The 27,500-nt window shown below is 39.2% G+C and overlaps 1 protein-coding gene across 15 annotated transcripts in view; it reads right to left on the bottom strand.

Annotated features, from left to right (window-relative positions):
- The window catches only part of LOC137647181 (alpha-1-inhibitor 3-like), a 221,023-nt gene extending 199,581 nt beyond the window's left edge, over positions 1–21,442 (bottom strand). For all 15 annotated transcript variants that reach the window (XM_068380471.1, XM_068380480.1, XM_068380484.1 and 12 more), the window contains exon 1: positions 21,299–21,442. In XM_068380471.1, the coding sequence (XP_068236572.1) occupies positions 21,299–21,369 (71 nt within the window). In that variant the 5' untranslated portion in view covers positions 21,370–21,442. The remainder of the gene's footprint in view (positions 1–21,298) is intronic.
- Between the last annotated feature and the right edge of the window lie 6,058 nt (positions 21,443–27,500).

Raw genomic sequence — 27,500 nt, 5'->3', positions numbered from 1 at the left:
GGGCAGCACCTTGAGGATTCCGGCTTGAAGGATGTCTGGGTTGAAAGTGGTGTTTTCGGTGAAAACACAGCCAACCACATGATGGATGGTAAAGCATACAATAAGGCTGTTCGTGGTCACAAATTGACGGTCGAAGCTCTTTGGCGAATTTTGTGGGACCACGTCAACACATGGGCAGATGAAAATGGTAAAATGATCAGTGAAGAGATCAAGGTATGTGCGAATGAGATTGCTTCTGCATTCAGCAAGTGTAACACGGACAACTCTGAGAAGACATATGAAAGACTAGTTTCATTGAACATGGACCTCATAACACTTCTAAAGGAATTCCAAGGACATCATGCTGATGAACCAACATTTCAGTACTGGATAAACTATATGGAGATGGTCTCTATCCTCTTGAACTTCATCCGAGCTGAAAGAGAAGGTATATGGGAACTCCATCTAGCTTCATTTGCGAGGATGCTTCCTTGGTTCGCTTTGTACAACCATACAAATTACACAAGATGAGGACCAGTGTATTTGGCCGATATGAGACAACTACCTAGTTCTGCTCCTTATGTTCATGATCAGTTTGTTAGAGGGAAATTTTCAGTGAAAAGGACAAACAAGAAATTCTCGCAGGTATCAATTGATCAGGCCCTCGAGCATGTAAATAAGGTGTCAAAGGTCAGCGGCGGAATCATTGGGATAACAAAGCGGAATGTTGCAAGAGATAAATGGTGTCTGGTGTACAATGAAAAGGCAAGATTGGCAGAGGCAACCTTTAAAATGTTTAACCTCCATGTAGATGATGATATCGATGATGAATGGTGTCACCTAGAGTCTGGCCCTACTCGCCTTAAAAGAGACGAAGATGATGTTCAGAAGATAATGGAAGAATTCAAAAGATTTGGTGTATTTAGCTTCAGTGAAGAACATCACGAGGACCTAGTTTGCCTGACAACAAAAGACGTTGTTCCAGAAGAAATTACAAGGGATATAATGAAAGCCCCAATAATCGGAATGTTACTTCTAGAATCCTTTGTAGCCACCAGACTTCTTGAAAAGTCAAAGGACTTCTATGGAAAAATAGCCCGCACAAAAACTGCAGCCGTCAGCTCCATGTACAAAACTCGAGCTCCTTCAGTAGGTGGGAAACAGAAGGAAGTCAAAGCCGACCGTGATCTTATTCACAGACTGTTCGTTGCTTCACAAAGTGGGAGAGAGGTAGACTTAGTCAGTATCTTACAACATGAACTATCCCCAGTCCCAAGGGCATTTGCTGGAACAAATCGTCAATTTCATACAACAGATAAAGCTCAGCTACAGGACTTGCTGGCAAAGGATATAGAGATCCCAGTTACACTTCCCTTGAGTGAAGCCAAAACATGCCTGCTTATCGATGGTCAAGCACTAATACAAGCTATTGGAAAGCCAGAAAATGTCAAAACCTTTGGTGACCTAGGTGAAGTGTTCTGCACAAACATCTTGAACCGCTTTGGTACAACATACCCACGGATTGATGTCTTGTTTGATCGGTACATTGACAATTCAATAAAATCAGGTACACGCAAGAAACGAGCTGGAAAAGCAAGACCAATTAGACGTGTCATCAGTTCAAAAGCTGTAAAAGTTCCACCCAACTGGAAATCCTTTATGAGTTTGGCTGCAAATATTCTGATCTAGCTGCTTTTCTATCCAGATCCCTTGTTGAGAAAGCTGAAAGAGAGCTGTCATCTGAGTACGAGCTTGTTTTAGCTGGAGGCTTTGAAGATGTCTCAGGGGTTTGGTCATCCTCAAGTCGGACTATTGATCACCTCAAATCGACACAAGAAGAGGCCGATACTCGTCTCATACTTCATGCTGAAGATGCATGTATCAATGGGTATGCAAGAGTGGTATTGGAATGCAGAGACACAGATGTGCTAGTGTTGGCACTTGGTTTCAGAGACAGGCTACCAGCACAAATATGGATGTACGCAGGTAAAATGGGTAAACGGCCATACTTTCCAGTACATGAGATAAAACTCCCCGAGGAGATTGTGAAGAACGTTATAGCTTTTCATGCAATCAAAGGATGCGATAGTGTCAGTCAATTTGCAGGAAAGGGAAAGAAAACAGCGTGGAAAGTATTCATTCAGGAACCTGAAAGTTTGGAACAGCTAGGGTCTGTGGAGCTGACTCCAGAAGCAATATCAGGTGCAGAAAGATTTGCTTGCAGGCTCTATGAAAAAGATTGCGATCTCATTAATAAAGCAAGAGTAAAGACCTTTGTCCAGGGAAAGAAAACCCTTGACGCCCTTGCACCAACTAAAGATTCGCTTGACAAACATATAAGGCGCGCTAACTACCAAGCCCTTGTCTGGAAGGAAGCCTTGACTCCATCTCCCGTGCTACCTAATGCGACAGACAGTGGTTGGATACTTGAAGATGGAATGATAAAGCCAGAACTAATGACATTAGCACCTATTCCGAAAGCTTGCACTGAGTTAGTGACCTGTTCATGCACAACTGGCTGTGGCAAGAGATGCGGTTGTGTGAGAGCGGGGCAGAAGAATTGCACAAGTGCTTGTGCTTGTGAGGGCTTATGTAACAATAATACAAACGCAGAGGATGATGATACAAACTAGCTAGTCAGTGAATATGTTAGAAGTTAAGTAGTTGAACTTAAATGACTGCCTATGTGTGCATACAAGTAACTCAGTGGAAAAGCAATTTTGACTTTTAAAGCAACTTGATCATATTGGATAATTATGTAATCATATTGGATAATTACATAATCCGTAATGAACATGACCTTTGACCCTTTTCAACTGAAAACACGCCTTATACACTGTACTATTCTAAACACAATGATTATAATAGAACAATAGCAATTAATATCACAACAAGTATTCAAAACATGATTTTCAACGATTTTAGGGATTTTTCCAAAAAGGGTGGAAATTCGATCCCTCATAAATATTAGGTAGAAAGGAGTTAAAAGACCCTTTTACTTTTAAAAACTGCCTAAGGACGTCCTCTTAAGATTAAAACCATCCTTATAAAAATATTTGCAGGCAAAGTATGATATTTGTGGTCAAAAATATTGAATATCCCCAAAATTGGTAATCACGCGATCACTTGACCTTTGACCTAATTAGGACCCTCAATTTACATAATCTTTCATATTTTTTTTTTTTTTTTGTAAAGGTGTTATCCTAAGCTTCAAAATGAGGTATCATAATCATGTATAGCATACAAGATGATCGAATTACAGAGTTTTTCATAAACAAGTCTTCTGTGTTTTCGTCGTTTTTTTCAAATAGCGTATTCGCTAAAAAGGGTTAATTTTGGCCCTTTTCGGAAAAATCTCAAGTGTCATCCACCCTTACTGAATGCAGGACATCATATACTAACAATATATGGTGGATGCCGGCTTGTAACAGAAAATTATTTTAAAACCTTAACGAGGCCTCTTTTCAGATTTCGCCCCTCTACTAAACGGATTTTGAGCGAAGCGAAAAATCTATTTTTGGGTGAGATAGCCATGGCGTCCTGATGGAAGGTTCCTGTTTGGTAGCTTCCTTGGGTATAAGACTACTAAGATATTCCCAGAGAATTTAACCACAGGTTATCACAGAATTCTAACTTCTGGAGCGAGTATCTCAAAGGTTTCCCTTTAAGACATCGTAATACAACAGGGGACACGCATGTCTGAACGTGCCACATAGCTATCTCCACCCCGAACAGAGTTAATGCTTCGGTGTGTAAGGGCTGAGAATAGCTGGGAGCCGTTCCACAGCTAATCTCACTCGTGGCTACTACTGATACTCGAGACGTAAACAAACGGACGCCATTGCTCTAATGACGTCACGCGCGTCTTTATCCTGACGCCAGTTGCTGCCCATCACCATGATACAATTGTGTAGGGTGGGAACAAAACTGGACGAAGTAGTAGGGAGGGTCCATCAGGACGCCATGGCTATCTCACCCAAAAATAGATTTTTCGCTTCGCTCAAAATCCGTTTTTTGGGCTCAAGCCATGGCGTCCTGATGGAAGAGTACCAGAGAATCAATGTATCGTGGTAGATTTTCCCCCAGTGTTAAGTGCCTAGGCATTGACAAAACAGCAAAGTAATCTTAGATAAAGAACCATAGGAACGAAGTATCCTGCCCCCCATTGGTAGGAAGTTCCCATGGGCTATGCCGACGTCAAAGTGGTATTGAAGGGCTATTCACCCTGACAGAAGAACTTTTAAGAACTTAGAGATGAAGCAGAATGTTTGATATTTGTATAGGAACATTCTGAATTAGGCCAGTGGTGGTTGGGCACTGTGTATAGAGTTCATCTCCTGATTATCAGAAGTAAGTATTCGTGTAGGAACCTTACTGAGACAAGGTGAATATAATTTAGGATTAGACATCTTAAATTCTTCATGACCATAAGAGAGGAGGAATAAATAAAACTATGACAGTATGTATTTCATAGTAGGTAGGAGCTGAAAGAGACGCATAATTAATAAAATAGAAATTTTATTTCACAATGCAGAAATTAAATAATTTACAGCAAAAGTAAAGTTCATTTACAGTAATAATAATGTACATAGAAATAAAGGCTTGCTCTTGAATCTGAAAAGGAATTTCAGGATTAGTAGGTACTCGTTCTCGAGGAACGCAAGTCTTTAAACAACACATCATGCTCAAGGCATGCGGCACTTGTGTGACACTATGACATTTCACCTGGGATAAGAACAGTTATAAAAGCACTAAGTGTTTTTAGACATCACTATGAATCGCTCGAGGGTCAACATAGGCACCCGAAGAGTTAGAGTCCCAAGTAACTCACTGTTCTACGCAGAGTTAGGTGCAGGTTTCATAACACTACCTGCGGCTACCACAAAATGTTTGACTTCGTGCACTTGTTTCGCATAATGTTTAAAGAAAACTCGCGAGGACTTCCAGCCCGTAAAGTTTTTAAGGCTCTCAAAGTCCATGCTCTGAAAGAAGTTCAGAGACGATGCCACTTTTCTAGGATCATGACCAGCGGGTGTACTGTTCGGATCCGCTCTGCGAATGAAGTAGGTGATTTTCGCTCTTAATTGTTTCAGTGACAGGTCGCTGCCCGATGTTTCTCCTTTGAAGAGTTGGCCTCCACCAAAGTTCGAAGTTCTGCGAAGATAGACCTTGAGACTCTCTACTGGACATAGAGAGACATCCTCCTTCAGGGGGCATATTCTCCAAGGGCCCCATCTTTTGGTGGGTAATTCGTTTTTTGCGAGAAACGTCGGATCAGGGGAGAGGGTCACTTCTCCTGAATCAGCAAACAGGATGTGTCCCTCTTCTCTTGATAATGCCACTATTTCGCTGACTCGAGCTCCCGAGGCGAGAGCAAATAAAAATATAACTTTCTGAGTCAGATCCTTGAGGGGGCATGAATCATTGTCCAAGTTAGAGGCGAAATGGAGTACCTTGTCTAGTGACCAGGAGATCGGTTTCGGAGGGGGTGCTGGGCGTAGGCGAGCACATGCTTTTGGTAATTTGTTAAAGATGTCGTTGGACAGATCAATTTGGAAAGCATATAGAATTGGTCTAGTCAAAACCGATTTGCAGGTTGAAATCGTATTGGCTGCTAATCCTTGTCCATGAAGGTGAATGAAGAAGGACATACAGAAATCAATGGTGATTTCTTTAGGATTTTTTGCTTTAACAAAGGAGACCCATTTCCTCCAGGATGATTCATATTGCCGTCTCGTGGATTCGGTCTTGTATTCCTCTAGGAAGTCTAGACTTTTCTTCGAGATCCCAAACCTCTTCTTTGCGGCAAGGGAGAGAAAATCATGAGATGAAGGTCCTTGATTTTCGATGATGAAGCGAAGACAGTCGACTTCTGTACTTGTTGAGAGAGAACTGGGCCCGGGAGAGGGATCAGCTTGGGCTGCAGCTCCAGGACCAGGGGGGTACCAGTTGCTCCGGGGCCACTTGGGAGCCACTAGGGCCGCTGTCCCTTTGAAGGTTCTCAGTTTGGAGAGGACTTTCAACAGAAGGTTGGTGGGAGGGAACAGGTATATCTTGGACCATCTGTTCCAGTCCAGTGACATGGCGTCCACCGCTTCTGCTTTGGGGTCCTCGTACGGGGCTACGTACAGAGGAAGTTGATTGTTGTCGCTCGTTGCAAAGAGATCTATCTGAAGTTCTGGGACTTGATGAGAGATGAAGGAGAATGATCTTGCGTCTAGAGACCATTCCGACTCTATCGGGTTTGTCCGAGATAGAGCATCCGCTGTCACGTTGCGGAATCCTTGTAGGTGAACTGCAGACAGGTGCCACTTCTTCTTCTCCGCCAGACGGAAGATTGGGAGAAGCACCTGATTTATCTGGGGCGATCTTGAGCCTTGGCGATTGAGACAACGAACTACCACTGAGTTGTCTAGGGTTAGACGGATGTGGATCGAGGGCGGCGGGGATAACTTCTTCAGAGTAAGAAGGACCGCCATGGCCTCCAAGATGTTTATGTGGAACGTCTTGAATAGTGGAGACCAGGTCCCTTGAGCTTGTTTCAGGTGGGAGTGACCTCCCCAGCCTTCCAGTGAGGCATCCGTGTGGATGTTGAGTGATGGAGGAGGGTGTTGGAGAGGAATGGACCTTTTCAGGGCCTTTGCTTCCGACCACGGCTTTAGGAGGCGTCGAAGTCTGTTTGGAAGCCGTCTCTTGAGGTCTCTTCGAGCGATGGATGCCAATCGTCTCCAGACTCCCGCGGCATCCTTTAGCTGTGCGCGAAGCACTGGGTTTGTCACTGAGGCGAATTGTAGAGAGCCTAGAACTCGTTCCTGCTGTCGTCTTGAAATGCGTTTGGATTTCAGTAGTCGCTTGACAGACCCTGCTATTTCCTTCCTTTTCTTCTGGGGGATGGAAAGGCGGTGTGACTGAAGATTCCAGTGGATTCCCAACCACTGAAACTTCTGAGCTGGAGAGAGGCGAGATTTCTTCTCGTTGATCTTGAATCCCAGGTGTTCTAGGTACTGGGTAACTTCGTTGCAAGACTTTGCACACTCTTCGGGCGATGGAGCCCAGACTAGCCAGTCGTCGAGGTAGGCCATCACCTGGACGTTTCTTAGGCGGAGCTGTTGTACTATGGCATCCGCCAGCTTTGTGAAGATCCGAGGGGCCACATTGAGGCCGAATGGCATGGCCCGGAAGGCGTAGCTTTTCCTTTGGAGTCGAAATCCTAGGTAGGAGGAAGCGTGATGGTTCATTGGAATGTGCCAATAGGCATCCGCCAGGTCTATAGAGACCGTGTAGGAACCTTGAGGCAGAAGGGTCCTTATTTGTTGAAGCGTCAGCATCTTGAATTTGTTGTTCTCTATGAACTTGTTGAGGGGGGATAAGTCCAGAATGACTCTGAGCTTGTCTGAGTCCTTCTTGGGAACGCAAAACAGTCTCCCTTGGAACCTGGTGGACTTTACCTTCCTTATCACCTTCTTGTTCAAGAGGTCTAGAACATATTCTTCCAGAATGGGGGTCGATTGTTGAAAGAACCGCTGGAAGATTGGGGGTGGTTGCACCCAACTCCAGCCTAGACCGTTCTTGATGATGCTGTGTGCCCAAGGATCGAAGGTCCAACGATCCTGGAATTGGCGGAGTCTTCCTCCCACCGGAAGCACTTCATTGCTTCTGGTGTCCCGAGGACTTGTTGCCTCGGCCGCTAGCTCCCTTTCCTCCTCTACCTCTGGAGGGACGGCGAGATGCGTCTCTGCTTGCACCCCTGGACGAGCCTCTACCTTTGGCATGAAAGGTAGTGGATGGTTGCTCAAAGGCAGGGGTGAAGACCGGTGACTGTGACAACACCGGTTGGGGGACCAATTGAAAGGTCTGCTGTGGTTGGGCAACCACTTGGGAGGTAGCGGGTCCCGGAAACTGACGTCGTTGTTGACGTTGCTGGGGTTTTGGCTTCTGTGGTTTCCTCTTAGGCTGAGGTCCATCGTCCTGAGAGGGTTTCCTTTTTCTGGACATGCCCCACTTGTGGAGAAGGTTCCTATTCTCCGTGGCGGCTCTGTCAGTTATTTCCTTGACAAGGTCAGAAGGAAACAGATGCTTTCCCCAGATGTTGGAGGAAATCAGCCTCCGGGGTTCGTGTTTCACGGTGGCACCGACAAACACGAATTCACGACAGGCTCTACGAGCCTTTATGAAATGGTACAAGTCCTTCATTACTGTAAGTAAGTGGGATTTGGCTAGTACCATGTAGTGATCAGGTACTCTTGTGTCACAGGCCATCACTTCCAGTTGGACTTGATGAGAAAGAGATGCCGCAAGCCTCTCCTTCGTGTCTTGTTCCCGGCGAAGGAGGTGATCATTGAGCTTAGGGAGGTCCTCATTAAACTGACGTCCGGCGACGTCAGGATCGAGCCTACCCACGACGAAAGTATGCTGAACATCTTTCCAGTGTCGAGCGTCAGGGGGTGTCACGATGGAGAAGGGTCTGCACTCCTCCAGTGCAGGGCAGGGTTTTCCTTCTTCCGCCGCTTTAAGGCATGCAGCTAAGGCCTTTTCCAAGAAAGGAAGAACCGCAGTGTCAGGTGCGACGTATGTAGGATGCTTCTTGCTCAAGGCAGGAAGCTTAGAGCAGGTAAAGCCCCTGCTCTTAAATGCGGAGGCTAGCATAGCCTGGGCCTTTGCGAGATCGAACACTATCTCTTCTTTAGGTTCGGTCTCTTCCTTCGAGGCAGGTTCGGAACGAAGCCGGACGTAACAGTCCGGGTAGGCCTCGAAGCTTGGGAAGAACTCCACATCTTCCAGCGGGACCGTGCCGATCTTGTCACTAACAAAGATCCTGCCGGTCGCAATAACCATATGCTCTGCATACCTCCACGGGTTGGCATGAGAGCAAGCTGGGAGATCCTTAACCGAAATCTTCTTCGGTTCTCTGGATCCAATCATTGACCTGATGGACTCCTGGTTCTCCTTCAGTCTGTCGTCCATGACAGCTCTAATCAGCCGGATCAGTTCTTGGGTAGACGAAGAGGGATCCGGGGTCGAGGAGGTAGACGGAATGGACACATCCGTCGGTGTAGGAGTAGGCGGAGGGATGGATGAGGGAGGAGCTCCAAGCTCCGACTCGGTGTATTCCACCTTGTCTTCGTCCTCTTCGGCTCCTTGAGCCATAAGCGTCTTCTCCGTGTCTTCCGAGACGTCAGAGATCTGTTCATCATCCTCGGAATCTAAACGACACTCATGCATGGACTGAGCCATGACCACATCAGGTTCCACCGTAATTTGGACAGTGGGGATTGCTTCTTTCGGAACCACTGAGTCAGGGGAGGCCTTAGGGAACAACAGGGACCTCAGTTCTTCGGTGGCCAGGTACGGTCCGGTAGCATTTTTCTGAAAGCCACGCACCCACTTGCGCAGCTTTTCACGAGAAATGTCTCTAACCTCCGCTGAGGGAGGGTTATGGAAGGCCTCAACTAGGTGGGCCTGGCAGACCGTACAATCCAGTGGATTCCAGAACTTCAAATCCCCTTTCTTGTCTGCACAAGGGGCGTGAGTCCTGCAAGCCGTATGCCCGTAAAACTGCGGGCGTTTCACAGCGCAGAAGGCGAAGTCACACTTCATCTGCTCCTCCTGTGGAAGAAAGAGAAAATGAGTATGGGGGAGTCATAAGAATGGCTCTTAAACTAAGTTAATATTAATCATTAATTTTAACTTAAAGAAGGTGTGATGCATAGAGAATGAAAACAGTAAAGGAGAACACGCTCCATGCATCTCGCCCGGCTGGTTACCATAAGCTTGGTCCTGGGATAATCCAAATGACCGAGATCATTGGATATAGTTTCCTAGGATTCCCATTATTTTGGAACTCCATGGAAAGCCAAGGACAAGGTTGGGATCGAATTCATTCGGTTCCCAGATAAGAGCCAGAAGGCCTCATTAAAGGTAACTGCTTCTGGCAACCAGCCGTGCTAAGATGCACATAGCATGCTGGAATTAGAAGAATGCAAAGAGACAGCATGATCACTAATAGAGCAGTACTAGGTACTGATCTTAAAAGCAAAGCAGCTTATCTATTTGCTATGTAGGGCTATCCTAGTCTTATGATAGCTACAGTGAGGGGGTGCAAGTATTCTTGACGCCTCTGGGGCATCCGGCAAGCCGCCGGCATGCCGGAGCTCGCTCCAGCATAGATTCTGGCATTAGAACAGACAATTTTCAAAAGTCAGTAGATACCAGGATGGCGGCCGCCGGCACAACGGCGGCACGCCGGCAGGAAGCGGCGGCTCCGGCAGCCGGAGGATGCCGGGTTGGTGACTGGGATAAGGATGGTACAGGTAGTATCGGGTTGCCGGCAGTATATGCCGGCACTCCGGTGATCGACCGGCAAGCGGACGATTAGATAGGAGTAGGAGAGCCGCCGGCGGCAGCCGGCAGTCCCTCGGTACACGGGGGGCTGGCGGCAAGGGTAGGGAAGTCACCAAGAGGGAGGCAGGTATTGCCGACAGTAGAGGCGGCAAGAGACCGGCACCCGGATAGATAGAGAGACAGGGGGAGGGGGGAAGGGATGCAGGAAGTACCGTCAGGGTTCCAGACATCCCTCCCCCTCCCTGAGAGGGTGTACCCATGATAGAGACAGGCTCTAACATCCATAAGCAGGGGTCACTAGGGACCGGGAGCAGGTAGCCCAAGGGAGGGCTAGGGAACACCCAAGAGGGGGGGGGGGGGAGACTCCCCTATGCAGAACTACACTAGTAACTAACCTTATAGGACACTATGAAGGTATATGTACCAGAGCGGACTGCACAGGGAAGCTCGGGTAGCCCTACTCATCCACCCTAAGGAGGAGTTGTAGGACAGGGGACAGATGAGTATAAACTAACCTAAGCATAGGCTAGGCTATACAAGAGATAGGTGGGGAGGGAGAAGAGAGAGGTCTTCCCAGGAAGGGTTTCTGTACCAGAGCGGCCACTAAGGGAAGGGAGGACACTCCCTAACCTAAGATCAGGCTGATCGGCTAAAACGGTGCAAGAGTACAGTTTCAGCATGGAACAGAGAAACCTTCCTAACCCGACCTAGAACAGGGCTAAAAGTCCTGAACTAGGCAAGGAAGAAGACATATCGCTATCGCAGGAAAGTCATAGACTATCCTAGCCATAGAGGTAGGCTAGCCTAACCTCACTCTCAGACGCAATCCTAAAGGGGGTTCATTCCTTTAGGGAGGACTGAGAGGCGATATATACTCTATTAGACAATTAATCCCTTTACTCAGAAAAGGGATCAAGGCTAAATAGAGGGAATGCCAAGGCAGGGGATGAAGGAAGCATATAGGGGTCCTAAGGTTAGGTTAGGCTAGAAAGAATCACTGACTAGCCTATCCCCTATATGGTCCCTGAAGGCGAAAACATTTGCATCACTGTCAAAAGTATTGTAAAATAATAATGCCACTATCTTCATAACTTAGTCTAGGATCACTAATAAATCATGCATGAACACTTGTATGTAGGCTCCTGGCCTGGGGGCTATAGTAGCCGACTGGTATGAGGTCAATCGATGACCGATAAAAAGCGTCTAAACACGATATAAAAGTTCCTAGCTATGAAGACTAAATAAACTAATGTATTCGATTAGTATATAATGCCGGAAGCGTTGTTGTGGCTAACTAAATAAGACATGCAAAACAACAACGACGCCATAAAATGGCGGGTCCGGTAGAGGCACAGCTCTGCCACAAAACATCAATAATTTCGCAAAATAATATTCACTTTACGGCCAGAGCTTAATTAAACAATACTGGAACCTTGTACTCAACTTTCCAGAAGAAGGCGAGGCTGAAGGTAACGACATAGCGAAGATGCAAAGCGATAAAGATAACACAAGGGAAAATCCGTGACGTCATTAGAGCAATGGCGTCCGTTTGTTTACGTCTCGAGTATCAGTAGTAGCCACGAGTGAGATTAGCTGTGGAACGGCTCCCAGCTATTCTCAGCCCTTACACACCGAAGCATTAACTCTGTTCGGGGTGGAGATAGCTATGTGGCACGTTCAGACATGCGTGTCCCCTGTTGTATTACGATGTCTTAAAGGGAAACCTTTGAGATACTCGCTCCAGAAGTTAGAATTCTGTGATAACCTGTGGTTAAATTCTCTGGGAATATCTTAGTAGTCTTATACCCAAGGAAGCTACCAAACAGGAACCTTCCATCAGGACGCCATGGCTTGAGCCCAAAAATATATATATATATATATATATATATATATATATATATATATATATATATATATATATATATATATATACACTGTATATATATATATATATATATATATTATATATATATTATATATATATATTATATATATATTATATATATATATATTATATATATAAATATATATATATATATATATATATATATATATATATATATATATATACATACACATTATTATCATTCTTATTATTTTCATTATCACTATTACTTGCCAAGCTACAACCCTAGTTGGAAAAGCAGGATGCACAGGGGCTCCAACAGGGAAAATAGCCCAGTGAAGAAAGGAAACCAGGAAATAAGAGAAGTAATTAAAATTGAATATTTTAAGAACAGTAACAACATTAAAATAAATATTTCATAAATAAAATATAAAATCTTCCTCAAGAGGATGATAAATAGATAGAATAGTGTGCCCAAATGTACCCTCAAGTATTTGGTAAACAAAATTAGATTATGAAAAGTAAAATGTCACTTTCTCTAAAAAGAAAAGTATTTAATGAGACGGTCCTACCAGTATTAACTTATGCATCAGAACCTTGGAGCCCTAGAACATTAGCTACTTACAACTCAAATGAGCTATCGAAAGAATATTGAAAGGGAATAACACTAAGACACAAAAAGAGCAACATGGATATGAGAGCAAACCAAAATAGAGGATGTTCCAACAACTTGTAAGATAGAGAAATAGAAATGGACAGGACATATAATGAGAATGATAGACAATAAATAGACATTGAGAATAACAGAAATGGTGAATAGAGATTGTAAAAGAAGCAGAGGAAGATGATGATGGATCGACGAACTAAGTAAGTTTGTGGGAGCGAACTGGCACAGAAAGATAATAAACAGACGCTAGTGGAAGGAGGCCTTTGTTCTGCAGTGGACTAGTAACAGTTTTTGACGATGATGACTATATATACATATACATATATATATATATATATATATATATATATATATATATATATATATATATATATATATATATATATGTTTTTTTTTCAAAAAGGCCCATAAAAGAAAAACAGGAAATAAATAAATCACTATATTTCGGTCAATAAAAAAAAACATGTTAAACTGTTCGATTACAGTTATAAGTAAGACATATATATATATATATATATATATATATATATATATATATATATATATATATATATATATATATATATATATATATATATATATATATATATACACATACAGTATATATGTGTGCATTTATTATAGCATATATGTGTATGTACATATAAAGATATATATATATATATATATATATATATATATATATATATATATATATATATTATATATATAGATACACATTTATATGCTGCCTTTTTTCTGGATACGAGAGCAAACTAAAGTAGAGGATATTCTAACATATAAGAAAAAGAAATGGACAGGACATATAATGAGAATGACAGAAAATAGAAGGACATTAAGAATAACAGAATGTGTCCCTATAGATTGCAAATGCAGCAGGGGAAAGAAAAAAAAGACGATGTACTGACGAACTAAGAAAGTTTGCGGGTGTAGACTTTCCTAGAAAAACCATAAACAATCGCAAGAAGATGTCTGAGATCTTTGTTCTGCAGTGGATTAGCTATAGCTGATGATTATATGTTTGTGTATATATTATACATACATATACACGTATCTATATGGCTTACCAAACTATCAGCTGAAGAAAATTCAAGAGTACAAAACAGAGCGGCTAGATTAATGAAAGGACTACACAATAGGGAAAGAGTTACCCCTGCACTAATTAAATTACACTGGCTGCCGGAAAAGGCGAGAATTGAATACAAGCTACTCTTACTAACGTTTAAGATACTGAACCAAAATATCCAAAAGAATGCCTGAACAAACTAGAACTAGAAACAAATGTTAACATAAGACACATGAGTGACAAACATAGGCTATCAGAACCAAGAACAAATAGTAAATTTGGTGAAAGGGCTTTTAGCTACTGTGCGTTTTTACTGAAATGAAGGACCTAAAGGGAACAATTGAATTTAAGAAGAAACTAAAGACATTACTTTTCACATGATCACATGATTTGGAAGATGCTACAATCAAATAATTGTATAAGTTATAATGAAAATGTTTCGTTAGATGATTGATATGGACCCGCCCGAGAAGTAGTTCACTCGACTTCAGGGGAGGGTTGGATTTAAACCCTAAACAAGTAAGTATATATACATTAACATACATACAAACAAGCCCCAAAACAACCAAACTCCAGAGGCGCTAGACACAACCTCCCCTTGAATTATCCCACACACCGGCCTCAGGACGTGTCAGTGGACATAAAACAGGCGTCGTTGGCTCAAGGTGAAAGTTCTGGAGTCCATCACCAAAGCTTAAGGCTTGTTAAATGTTCATGAGAAAAGATTACCATCTAATATGAGGAGAGAGAGAGAGAGAGAGAGAGAGAGAGAGAGAGAGAGAGAGAGAGAGAGAGAGAGAGAGAGAGAGAGAGAGAGAGAGAATGTTCTGTTCGTTTCTAGGATAATCTGTACCAAGGTTTTTTTTTTTTGCTTAGCTTTATCCTTCATAATTAAAAATCAGATTGAAGTTTAACCGCAAATATGTTACCAAGCTGATGACTTCATGCCTGAAGAATGAAAATCAGGTGATTTTCCATTGAAAATTGGCTAATATTCATTAAAACCTTAGACAGAATAGACATGGCAAGGCCACATACGATATGCAACCTTCTTATCTCGTTAAAACAAATTACAAGCATTGGAGTTTTAGATCGAAATAACCATCATTCCTAAATATAAATAACGTTCTTGATACATCAGTGTGTGTGTGTGTCTATATAGTATGCTACATGTGAATTGTTTGGACAGGGAAGTTTCTCCTGCATTTCATAATTCTTTAGTAATTAAATGTCTTACTGTAATCTACTAAAACACTGAAAAAAAGTCTTACTGTAATCTACTAATACACAAAAAAATGTCTTACTGTAATCTACTAATACACTTAAAAATGTCTTACTGTAATCTACTAATACACTAAAAATGTCTTACTGTAATCTACTAATACACTTAAAAATGTCTTACTGTAATCTACTAATACACTTAAAAATGTCTTACTGTAATCTACTAATACACTAAAAATGTCTTACTGTAATCTACTAATACACTAAAAATGTCTTACTGTAATCTACTAATACACTTAAAAATGTCTTACTGTAATCTACTAATACACTTAAAAATGTCTTACTGTAATCTATTAATACACTTAAAAATTTCTTACTGTAATCTACTAATACACTTAAAAATGTCTTACTGTAATCTACTAATACACTTAAAAATGTCTTACTGTAATCTACTAATACACTTAAAAAATGTCTTACTGTAATCTACTAATACACTAAAAATGTCTTACTGTAATCTACTAATACACTTAAAAATGTCTTACTGTAATCTACTAATACACTAAAAATGTCTTACTGTAATCTATTAATACACTTAAAAATGTCTTACTGTAATATACTAATACACTTAAAAATGTCTTACTGTAATCTACTAATACACTTAAAAATGTCTTACTGTAATCTACTAATACACTTAAAAATGTCTTACTGTAATCTACTAATACACCTAAAAAATGTCTTACTGTAATCTACTAATACACCTAAAAAATGTCTTACTGTAATCTACTAATACACTAAAAATGTCTTACTGGAATCTACTAATACACTAAAAATGTCTTACTGTAATCTACTAATACACTTAAAAATGTCTTACTGTAATCTACTAATACACTTAAAAATGTCTTACTGTAATCTACTAATACACTTAAAAATGTCTTACTGTAATCTACTAATACACTTAAAAAATGTCTTACTGTAATCTACTAATACACTAAAAATGTCTTACTGTAATCTACTAATACACTTAAAAATGTCTTACTGTAATCTACTAATACACTTAAAAATGTCTTACTGTAATCTACTAATACACTTAAAAATGTCTTACTGTAATCTACTAATACACTTAAAAAATGTCTTACTGTAATCTACTAATACACTAAAAATGTCTTACTGTAATCTACTAATACACTAAAAATGTCTTACTGTAATCTACTAATACACTAAATAAATGTCTTACTGTAATCTACTAATACACTAAAAATGTCTTACTGTAATCTACTAATACACTTAAAAAATGTCTTACTGTAATCTACTAGAACACTGAAAAATTTCTTACTGTAATCTACTAATACACTAAAAAATGTCTTACCGTAATCTACTAATACACTTAAAAATGTCTTACTGTAATCTACTAATACACTTAAAAATGTCTTACTGTAATCTACTAATACACTAAAAATGTCTTACTGTAATCTACTAATACACTTAAAAATGTCTTACTGTAATCTACTAATACACTTAAAAATGTCTTACTGTAATCTACTAATACACTAAAAAATGTCTTACTGTAATCTACTAATACACTAAAAATGTCTTACTGTAATCTACTAATACACTAAAAATGTCTTACTGTAATCTACTAATACACTAAAAATGTCTTACTGTAATCTACTAATACACTGAAAAAATGTCTTACTGTAATCTACTAATACACTAAAAATGTCTTACTGTAATCTACTAAAACACTGAAAAAATTTCTTACTGTAATCTACTAATACACTAAAAAATGTCTTACTGTAATCTACTAATACACTTAAAAATGTCTTACTGTAATCTACTAATACACTTAAAAATGTCTTACTGTAATCTACTAATACACTAAAAAATGTCTTACTGTAATCTACTAATACACTTAAAAATGTCTTACTGTAATCTACTAATACACTTAAAAATGTCTTACTGTAATCTACTAATACACTTAAAAATGTCTTACTGTAATCTACTAATACACTAAAAAATGTCTTACTGTAATCTACTAATACACTTAAAAATGTCTTACTGTAATCTACTAATACACTTAAAAATGTCTTACTGTAATCTACTAATACACTAAAAAATGTCTTACTGTAATCTACTAATACACTTAAAAATGTCTTACTGTAATCTACTAATACACTTAAAAATGTCTTACTGTAATCTACTAATACACTAAAAAAAATGTCTTACTGTAATCTACTAATACACTAAAAATGTCTTACCGTAATCTACCAATAGACTAAAAAAATCAATCTAGAATTGTTATTTCGTGTTTAAAACAAAGAGTTCAAAGAAGTCTTTTGGAAGAACGGTTAAAATAACTGGTCTATTGCGGTCTACGGTCTACCACAACTGTTACCAGATAAGAGTTCAATCGAGCTGCCCAGTTCCTTCTGCAACTGTTATTCCATTCTAACAATTTATCAACTTATGTCCATAAACAATATTACAAGAATATACGTCTTCATAAAATTTATGTTATTTTGGTGTTCAATTTCGTATAATTTCTCCATACGATCAAACGACAGCCTCCAACCTTAGACATGAATAATGAATGAATGATTTAAAGTTTTCAGGCATCCTGACATTAGACATGAATAAAGAGAGAGAGAGAGAGAGAGAGAGAGAGAGAGAGAGGAGAAGAGAGAGAGAGAGAGAGGAGAGAGAGAGAGAGAGAGAGAGGAGAGCAGCATTTGTTGTTGTGTGTGAGAGAGAGAGAGAGAGCAGCATTTGTTGTTGTGTGTGTGAGAGAGAGAGAGAGAGAGAGAGAGAGAGAGAGAGAGAGGATGAGAGAGAGAGAGAGAGAGAGAGAGAGGTTTATTCTGTGTACATCAGGCACTTAATTAACCAAGACTTTCTGCAAGCAATCAGATCTCCTTTGATCTAAGCCGCCTTGGGAGAACATCGAAGGCTTTAAAGGCAAAGCAACATAGCAACTGCATCTTCATTAATACGTCGAGTCTCAAGGAGGCCGTCTTCAAGACAGTTACTAGCCAAGCGTAGTAACAGAGAAGTTTCTATGTACGCAGTTATGCAATATTCGTTAGTTTTCTGTTTGGTTACGGTGGTTTTAATTTTGGTTCAGACATTATATGATTAAAAAAAAAAAAAAAAAAAAGGGCAAATGCCTATAGTTCTGCTGTCACCAATTACACAGCAAACTAAATAGTACGTTTCAATGTATTAGAGTTTTTGGAGAATTAAGAAAGAGTTAATTTTATTCTAAAGATTGTGGAAAGCAAGATTTTATATTCTGATAAACGCCATATCATTAATAAAGGAACCCGTGTGTGTGTGTGTGTGTGTGTAAAACCAATCTATTATACTACAATTTATAAAACGACATTCAGAACACACAAGTAGTATTTCGAACTTATATCTAAATCTTCTAGCTTATAATTTATTCATTCCTTCCGGTCGAAATTTCATAAAACAATTTTCACGAAAGGAACATTTTAAGTTCTAAAAAAATATCATCAAAATCAATTATAATATGTTTCCTTAACGAGAAAATAACAGGATTTTTAAAAACGCAATATTATTTACGCTTTCCGTGCACATTTAAGTCATTCTTGGGAATTCCATGGGGAAAATATAACGATATTTACTTATGCAGGAGGCAGGATTAAAAGAATATTCTTTTAACCCTGGCAGGAAGGGGGGGGCACAGCCAATGACTACACCGCAAAATTCGTCCTCAACATGACTAAGCACTGAAACATCACACAACGCACCTTTGTTTAATGACTTTATTTTCCAATATTCTATTATTATTATTATTATTACTTGTTAAGCTACAACCCTAGTTGGAAAACAGGATGTTGTAAGCCCAGGGGCTCCAACACGGAAAAATAGCCCTGCAGTGAGGAAAGGAAACAAGGAAAAATGAAACATTTTAAGAACAGTAACATTTACAGGTAAATATTTATAACATTCAACAAAAGAAGATAAAGAGAAATAAGATAGAATAGTGTGCCGTAGTGTACCCTCAAGCAAGAGAACTCTAGCCCCATACAGTGGAAGACCATGGTACAGAGGCTATGACACTACCCAAGACTAGAGAACAATGGTTTGATTTTGAAGTGTCCTTCTCCTAGAAAAGCTACTTTCCATAGCTAAAGTCTCTTCTACCCTTACCAAGAGGAGAGTGACCACTAAACAATTACAGTGCAGTAGTTAACCCCTTGGGTGAAGAAGAATTGTTTGGTAATCTCAGTGTTGACAGGTGTATGAGGACAGAATATGGAAAAAAAAATAGGCCAGACTTTCGGAGTATGTGTAGTCAAAAGAGAAAATGAACCGTAACCAGAGAGAAGAATCCAATGAACTGTCTGGCCAGTCAAAGTACCTCATAACTCTCTAAGCGGTAGTATCTCAACGGGTGGCTGGTACCCTAACACTACAATACAGTATAAACATCCTTACAATATAAATTTGTTTCAAAATCACATTTACTTATTTAATATAAAAATGTATTTTAAGATCTACGTATCTAACATAACATGCTTCAGTTGTAAATGTAACATTCTTAACTGCCTTTATCAATTTGTAAACAAACTGATTATATCCTTCACTGATTGTCCCCAACCAAGTTCCTACTTGATATGCAGTTAACATGTCTCACAATGGAATACGAGAATTACAACTGATAGAAACAGAAAAATGCATTCTTAGAACTACATTCTATTGAACAATTAGAATGGTGAAGAAGTTAGGCCTACGGAGAAATTTGTGGCATTAGATTTCCACCTAAGCTTGGGAAACCAACAAACGCATTAGATAGTTTTTTACATAAAACAAATAAACAAAAAACGTGGATGGCCTCTAATTACTTTTATTCCTTGAATAAGTCATTTAGTTGCAATAAAAACTTCCTAAAATAAAAATAAAAAATTTAAAAGTATTATTTCGAAAAACAATGCTGTGGTAAGGACATTAATTTCTACAGAATTTAACTTCTAGAAGACCATTAAAAACTGCCCCTATTTAAAAAGTAAATAATAATATTTCATATCGGAGAAGACACTAACAGTATGAGAGATTTGCTTTCGTTACATAAAGAATATATTATTTAGGTCTATCAATTAAAAGAAAAAAAGAGCATTGGCTAATTGTGAAAAATAGCTAGCGTTCTTACCATACATTTTTCAATGTATTACAAGCTTATATACTAAGGGTAGGGTAGGGAAGGGTAGGTTATGCATAGACAGAGTAAGGTAGGTAGGCCTATGTTATGGTAGGCAGGGTAGGGAAGGTCAGGTACTGTAGGTTGGGTAGGTTAGTTAATGCATGTTTTCTTATTTCTTAATTGACCAAACCTTCTATTTCGACTTTTAAAAATTTAGACACCAATAATTAATCTTTATTATTATTGTTGTTGTTATTATTATTATTATTACTAGCCAAGGTACAACCCTAGTTGGAAAAGCAAGATGCTAATAGTCTAAGGGCTCCAACAGGGAAAATAGCCCAGTGAGGAAAGGAAATAAGGAAAAACTACAAGAGAAGGTTAAGAACAATAACATTTTGTGTTGACCAGGCTGACATGAGTCTTTTTATAGTTTATGTATGACATATCTGTTTCTGACGTTGTTAATAGTTTATATAGGACATATCTGTTTTGACGCTGTTACTGTTTTTAGAATGATATATTGTTAATTTATTCTCATTTATTTATTTCCTTATTTCCTTTCCTCACTGGGCTATTTTTCCCTGTTGGAGCCCTTGGGCTTAAAGCATCTTGCTTTTCCAACTAGGGTTGTAGCTTGGCTAGTAGTAGTAATAATAATAATAATAATTAAAATAAATCTCTCATATACACTATAAACTATAAAAACTTGAAAATAACAAAGACGCGATATAAATTCTACCTATTTTATAAGAGTATTCCTTACCACATTTAAATAAAAGGATTTTCAAAGACATTAACCAAAATTATTCAATACTAAAACGAACAAGGTACAAATTCCCTTCGAAAATAATATTTTCGCCAATTTAAACATATCATGTAGCCTCAGGACTCTAAGACAGTACAGAAGGACTATAAAAATGACAGTAGAAAATACATTACCGGCACCCTTGATTTCCTTAATGTAAACAATATTTTTCAAGAAATAACAAATGACAAACGCAGCTTAAATCTTACCCAAATCCAAAAGAAATTGACGCTATCACGACAAGCAGTCTCAGCACGTCATCATGAATAAATACCCCCATGGCGGTAAACACTTTTCACACTTCAACAAAAAACACGTCCGACACCGACAAGTGTCAGTGAACGACTGAAAAAGATTTGAAGAGCGAGCTTTTAAGTTGGGAGGATTGGTCACTTAGCCGAGGATCAGCGTTGCCATTTCAGGGACTTTCGCGCTAGATTTGGCGCGTTTTTTTTTTTTTTTTGGGGGGGGGGCGGCGGGGGGGGGGGGGGGGAATTTGGCGATTTTTCCTATCTGATACGGTTGTGAAAGGATTATTATTATTATTATTATTATTCATTGCCAAGCTACAACCCTAGTTGGAAAAGCAGGATGCTATAAGCCCAGGGGCTCCAACAGGGAAAATAGCTCAGTGAGGAAAAGAAACGAGGAAAAATATATTCTAAAAACAGTGATATTAAAATAAATATTGCCTGTATAAACTATAAATACTTTAAAAAAACAAGAGGAAAAGAAATTAGATAGAATAGTGTGTCCGAGTGTACCCTCAAGCAAGAGAACTCTAACCCAAGACAGTGTAAGACCATGGTACAGTGGCTATGGCAGGCAATATAGTGCTTTTTTTTGTCAGGTAGTGGGTTGGCCAGGGCACCATCCACCCGTTGAGTTACTACCGCTAGAGAGTTATGGGATCCTTTGACTGGCCAGGCAGTACTACTTTAGATCCTTCTTTCTGGTTACGGTTAATTTTCTCTTTCCCTACGCATACACCCTAAGATTACCAAACAATTCTTCTTCACCCAAGGGGTTAACTACTCCACTAACATTGTTCAGTGGCCACATTCCTCTTGGCAAGGGTAGAAGAGACTCTTTAGCTATGGTAAGCAACCCTTCTAGGAGAAGGACACTCCAAAATAAAACAATTGTTCTCCAATCTTGGGTAGTGCCATAGCCTCTGTACCATGGTCTTCCGCTGTCTTGGGTTAGAGCTCTCTTGCTTGAGGGTACACGCAGGCACACTATTCTATCTTATTTTTCTTCCTCCTGTTATATTTTTTGACTTTTTATAGTCTATATAGGCAATATTTATTTCATTGTTGTTACTGTTATTAAAATATTTTATTTTCCCTTGTTTCCTTTCCGCACTGGGATATTTTCCCTGTTGGAGCCTTTGGGCTTATAGCATCCTACTTTTCCAACTAGGGTTGTAGCTTAATAATAATAATAATAATAATAAACCGGTTGTTCTCCCATTTTTTCCCAAACTTGACCTACTGAAACAATTTCATCTTTGCATTGGTTATATCTTATAAGATATCTAGCGCTTCTGTGGCGCGTTTTGGAAGTTCATGTAGCGCGTATTCAACATCAGAAATGGCAACCCTGCCCTGGAAAACGGTGAACGAATTGAATGGACGATTCTTAAAGAAATTATCCCGTGCTGTGAACGAAATGAATGGACGATTGAGCGATTCTTAAAGAAAATACCCAAATGTTTACCAAACACTGCCAAATCTTTCGTGTTTTCTCATGGGTTTGAGTCTTTTTTACGTCTCAGATACTGGATTTTATATATCTGATATTCAAGAATCTATTATTTTGATATTTTACGATGAATTCCAAATTCGAACAATACCGAAGAGTACTGAAAATAAAAAGTGAAGTTTGACAAAGATAATTTGCTCCCATAATATGCTACGCATTGAAAGCTAGACCTATCCATGGAATAAACTAAAAAAAAATCTTTAGTAACAGCCATATTCGAGTATCAATATTCCTTTCCATCAATATAGTTACTTTTTTTTTTTTTAATTAGGTCGTAAGCTAAACAGCGAGTCAGTCGAATACTTTGAGGTTTACCAGATCTTCCCTTATTTAGACTGACATGACCACATCTGCGTTTCTTTGGGGACTAAAGTCTGTTCAAATCACTGCTACGCATCAACTAGTGATGTTGAATGTTTTTGAAACCAGCTAAGGACCGAAGACATCATCTCTTCGGGATATTTGAGCTCCAGATTATTATTATTATTATTATTATTATTATTATTATTATTATAAAATGCTAAGCTACAACCCTAGTTGAAAAAACAGGATGCTATAAGCCCAGGGGCCCCAGCAGAGAAAATAGCCCAGTGAGGAAAGGGAACAAGGAAAAATAAAATATTTCAAGAATAGTAACATGAACCCAAGACAGAGGCTATACCACTACCCAAGACTAGCGAACAATGGTTTGATTTTAGAGTGTCCTTCTCCTAGAAGAGCTGCTTACCATAGCTAAGAGTCTCTTCTTCCCTTACCAAGGGAAAAGTAGCCACTGAACAATTACATTGCTGTAGTTAACCCCTTAGGTGAAGAAGAATTATTTGGTAATCTCAGTGTTGTCAAGTGTATGAGGACAGAGGGGAATCTGTAAAGAATAGGCCACACTATTCGGTGTTTATCTAGGCAAAGGGAAAGAACCGTAACCAGAGAGAAGGATCTAATGTAGTACTGTCTGGCCAGTCAAAGGACCCCCTAACTCTCTAGCGGTAGTATTTCAACGGGCGGCTGGTGCCCTGGCCAACCTACTACCTATATGTTCATAGGAAACCCATTTAAGTTTCTAGTTTAAAGGTTTAAAGGTCAATCATCAATGGGAGAGCCAAGGATCAGGACCATGAACTAGAGACTAACCTTATATACATATGATCAGTACCTAAGCACCCTTTCCAACCAAGCAAGGACCAGGGAGGGTCAAGCAATGGCTGCTGAAGACTCAGCAGGTAGACCCACAAACAACCCATCCTTAGCTCACAAGGATGGTGAGGTTGCAGACACTACAAGAGACTATTTAGCTTTTGCGGGTCTCGAATCCCAGTCTAGCAGATCGTCAGTGGGGGATGTTACCAATAGGCCACTGTTAGAGTTTGAAATGACTGAAAAACTTATGGAAATGTCCTGTTAGAAAAGAGGGTTAAAATTAGGAATAATATGCTATATTGATGAATATATTAGTAAATATAAATTATTATCAGACAGAAATCTTAACTTGGTGTAAGGAATAATCTTGAGTGAAGATGCGAAAGGAATATATTTCTCAACAGCAAATAAATATTTATTAAGGAGAAAGGATAAACTTAATCAGAAGGCAATGGAAGATGGAAGTAATCAGCGAGAGGAAGGTCTACCGAAGATGATAACGGAGTAGACATAGCTGAGACCAAGGTTGGCTGAGACATAGTATGATATCATCGAAGCGTCTTAGGCCTATGGGAGCAACGGCACACTGATCAGTAATTCTTGGGAGGAATTTGTTCATATTTGGTAGTAGGTTGGCAAGGGCACCAGCCACCCGTTAAAATACTACCGCTAGAGTGTTATTGAATCCTTTGACTGGCTAGACATTACTACATTGGATCTCTCTCTCTCTCTCTCTCTCTCTCTCTCTCCTCTCTCTCTCTCTCTCTCTCTCTCTCTCTCTCTCTCTCTCTTTGGTTACGGCTCATTTCTCCCTGACTATACATACGCGGAATAATCTGGCCTATTTACATATTCTCTTCTGTCCTCATACACCTGACAACAGAATTCTTCTTCGCTCAAAGGGTTAACTACTGTTATGTAATTGTTCAGTGGCTACTTTCCTCTTGGTAAAGGTAGAAGAGACTCCTTAGCTAGGGTGAGCAGCTCTTCTAAGAGGACACCCCAAAATCAAACCATTGTTCTCCAGTCTTGGGTAGTGCCATAGTCTCTGTACCATGGTCTTCCACTGTTTTGGGTTAGAGTTCTCTTACTTTAGGCTAGCCTACATAATAAGGAAGTAAAATTTAGTCCTCCTTTGTGACATTGCTTATTGAAGTTGTTAAAATGTCTGTTCCTCTTGTCCTTGCGTTAAGGTTACCTATGGGAAGCTGTTTTTCATACAATCAAAACTCATCTGTGAAAGCACAAATAAAATATTTTTATGCCAAAAATCTGGAACCTGTTGACTCATCTAAAACTAACATAGATCACAGTGAGGAGATGGACAAAACAGGAACTCTCTCGTCCATCATACGTTAAATCACTTACGGCAACTAGCAGTTTTTCCTTGTCTGCTACATCAGCTGTTGCAGCTGACAAGGAATAAAAGCTAGTTGTATTAAGTTAGGATTCATTGAATTCAAGGAAAAAATTGCTTCCATTCTCTGGGAGGTACATCACTGAACGCAACTTTCCTATTGTCTGTGTGTACATATTTGTATGCGTGTACATACAGTAGAATGAAATATACTACATATACTGTGCATATATCAAAGGCTGTAGAAAGCCGCAGGTTCCCCATCCCTGGACTAGATAGTACTACATTGGATTCCTCTCTCTAGTTACGGCTCATTTTTCTTTGCTAAACCTACACCGAATAATCTGGCCTATTTACATATTCTCCTCTGTCCTTATACACTTGACAACACTGAGATTACCAAACAATTCTTCCTCGCTCAAGGGGTTACCTACTGCAATGTAATTGTTCAGTGGCTGCTTTCCTCTTGGTAAGGGTAGAAGAGACTTTTAAGCTAGGGTAAGCAGCTCTCCTAGGAGGACACCCCAAAATCAAACCATTGTTCTCCAGTCTTAGGTAGTGCCATAGTCTCTGTACCATCATCTTCCACTGTTTTGGGTTAGAGTTCTCTTGCTTTAAGCTAGCCTACATGCAGGAATACTATTCTATCTAGTTTCTCTTCCTCTTGTTTTTATTAGGTTTTTATACTTTATATACGAAAGATCTAATTCAATGATGTTGTTGTTCTTAAACATATTTCATTTTGATTGTTTATTACTTCTGTTGTGGTTTATTTATTTCCTTGTTTCCTTTCCTCACTAGGCTATTTTTCCCTGCTGGAACCCTTGGGCTTATCACATCCTCCTTTTCCAACTAAGGTTGCAGCTTATAATAATAATAATAATAATAATAATAATAATAATAATAATAATAATAATAATAATAATAATAATCTACTTGACTCTGAAACTTATTAGATTACTAGATTGGCGAACCTTATCATATTTAATTGTTATTATTATTATTATTATTATTATTATTATTATTATTATTATTATTATTATTATTATTATTATTATTATTATCACAAGCTAAATTAAAACCCTATTTGGAAAAGCAGGATGCTATAAGCCCAAGGGCTCCAACAGGGAAGATAGCCCTGCAGTTAGGAAAGGAAACAAGGAGATGAATAAACTACAAGAGAAGTAAAAAACAATAAAGAAAAAAATATTTTAAGACCAGTAACAACATTATATTGCTTTAAACCTTCCTAGAATTCAGCATTGTGAAAGTGTCCCACTACGACTGGATTATCAATAGCAAGAGAAAGTGTTTGATTAAGGACCTTGAAGATTACTCGAGTCCCATATGTGGATGAAATCATGATGAGGGGTAGATGGAGATGGTTTGGGCATGCTCTTCGCACTCCCCTAGAGAGATCAGTTCGCCAAACATTCAGCTGGGCTCCACAAGGCATTAGAAGAGCTGGAAGACCTAGGCCTACATGGCTGAGGACTATGAAGTACGATGTAGGAAATGATGAATGGAGAAGTATTGAATTAAATGCTCAAGATAGAGACATTATTATTATTATTATTATTATTATTATTAGGTAAGCTACAACCCTAGTTGGAAAAGCAAGATGCTTTATATAAGCCCAAGGGCTTCAACAGGGAGAAAATAGCCTAGTGAGGAAAGGAAATAAGAAAATAAATAAACGATAGAAGAAATAATAAACAATTAAAATAAAATATTTTAAAAACAGTAAAAAAAACATATTTCACGTAAAAAATATAAAAAAAAGCCCTCATGCCAGCCTGTTCAACATAAAAAAACATTTGCTGCAAGTTTGAATTTTTGAAATTCTACCGATTCAACTACCCGATTAGGAAGATCATTCCACAATTTGGTCACAGCTGGAATAAAATGAGATGAAGTGGTAGATTAACTTGGATATAATAAACAGAATTGAATAAAGATACCAAAAAAAAAAAGAAGCTAACTGATTTGCAAGACTAACGGGTTATATAAATTACCGCATATTGTTTTCTCTGCCAAGTGGGGCACAACAGATTATTTCCCATAACCGGCCTCTCGCCCTGAGGCGTATCTTAAAATTTTCCTAGAGCGAGCTTCCGTTCAAGTTCCCAAAGTTTAGAATTGAATGAAGACAC

Source organism: Palaemon carinicauda, chromosome 9, assembly GCF_036898095.1.
Source record: "Palaemon carinicauda isolate YSFRI2023 chromosome 9, ASM3689809v2, whole genome shotgun sequence".
Classification (NCBI taxonomy): Eukaryota; Metazoa; Arthropoda; class Malacostraca; order Decapoda; family Palaemonidae; genus Palaemon; species Palaemon carinicauda.
Note: the sequence above shows the minus strand (reverse complement) of the source record. Positions and strands in the feature narration are given on the sequence as shown.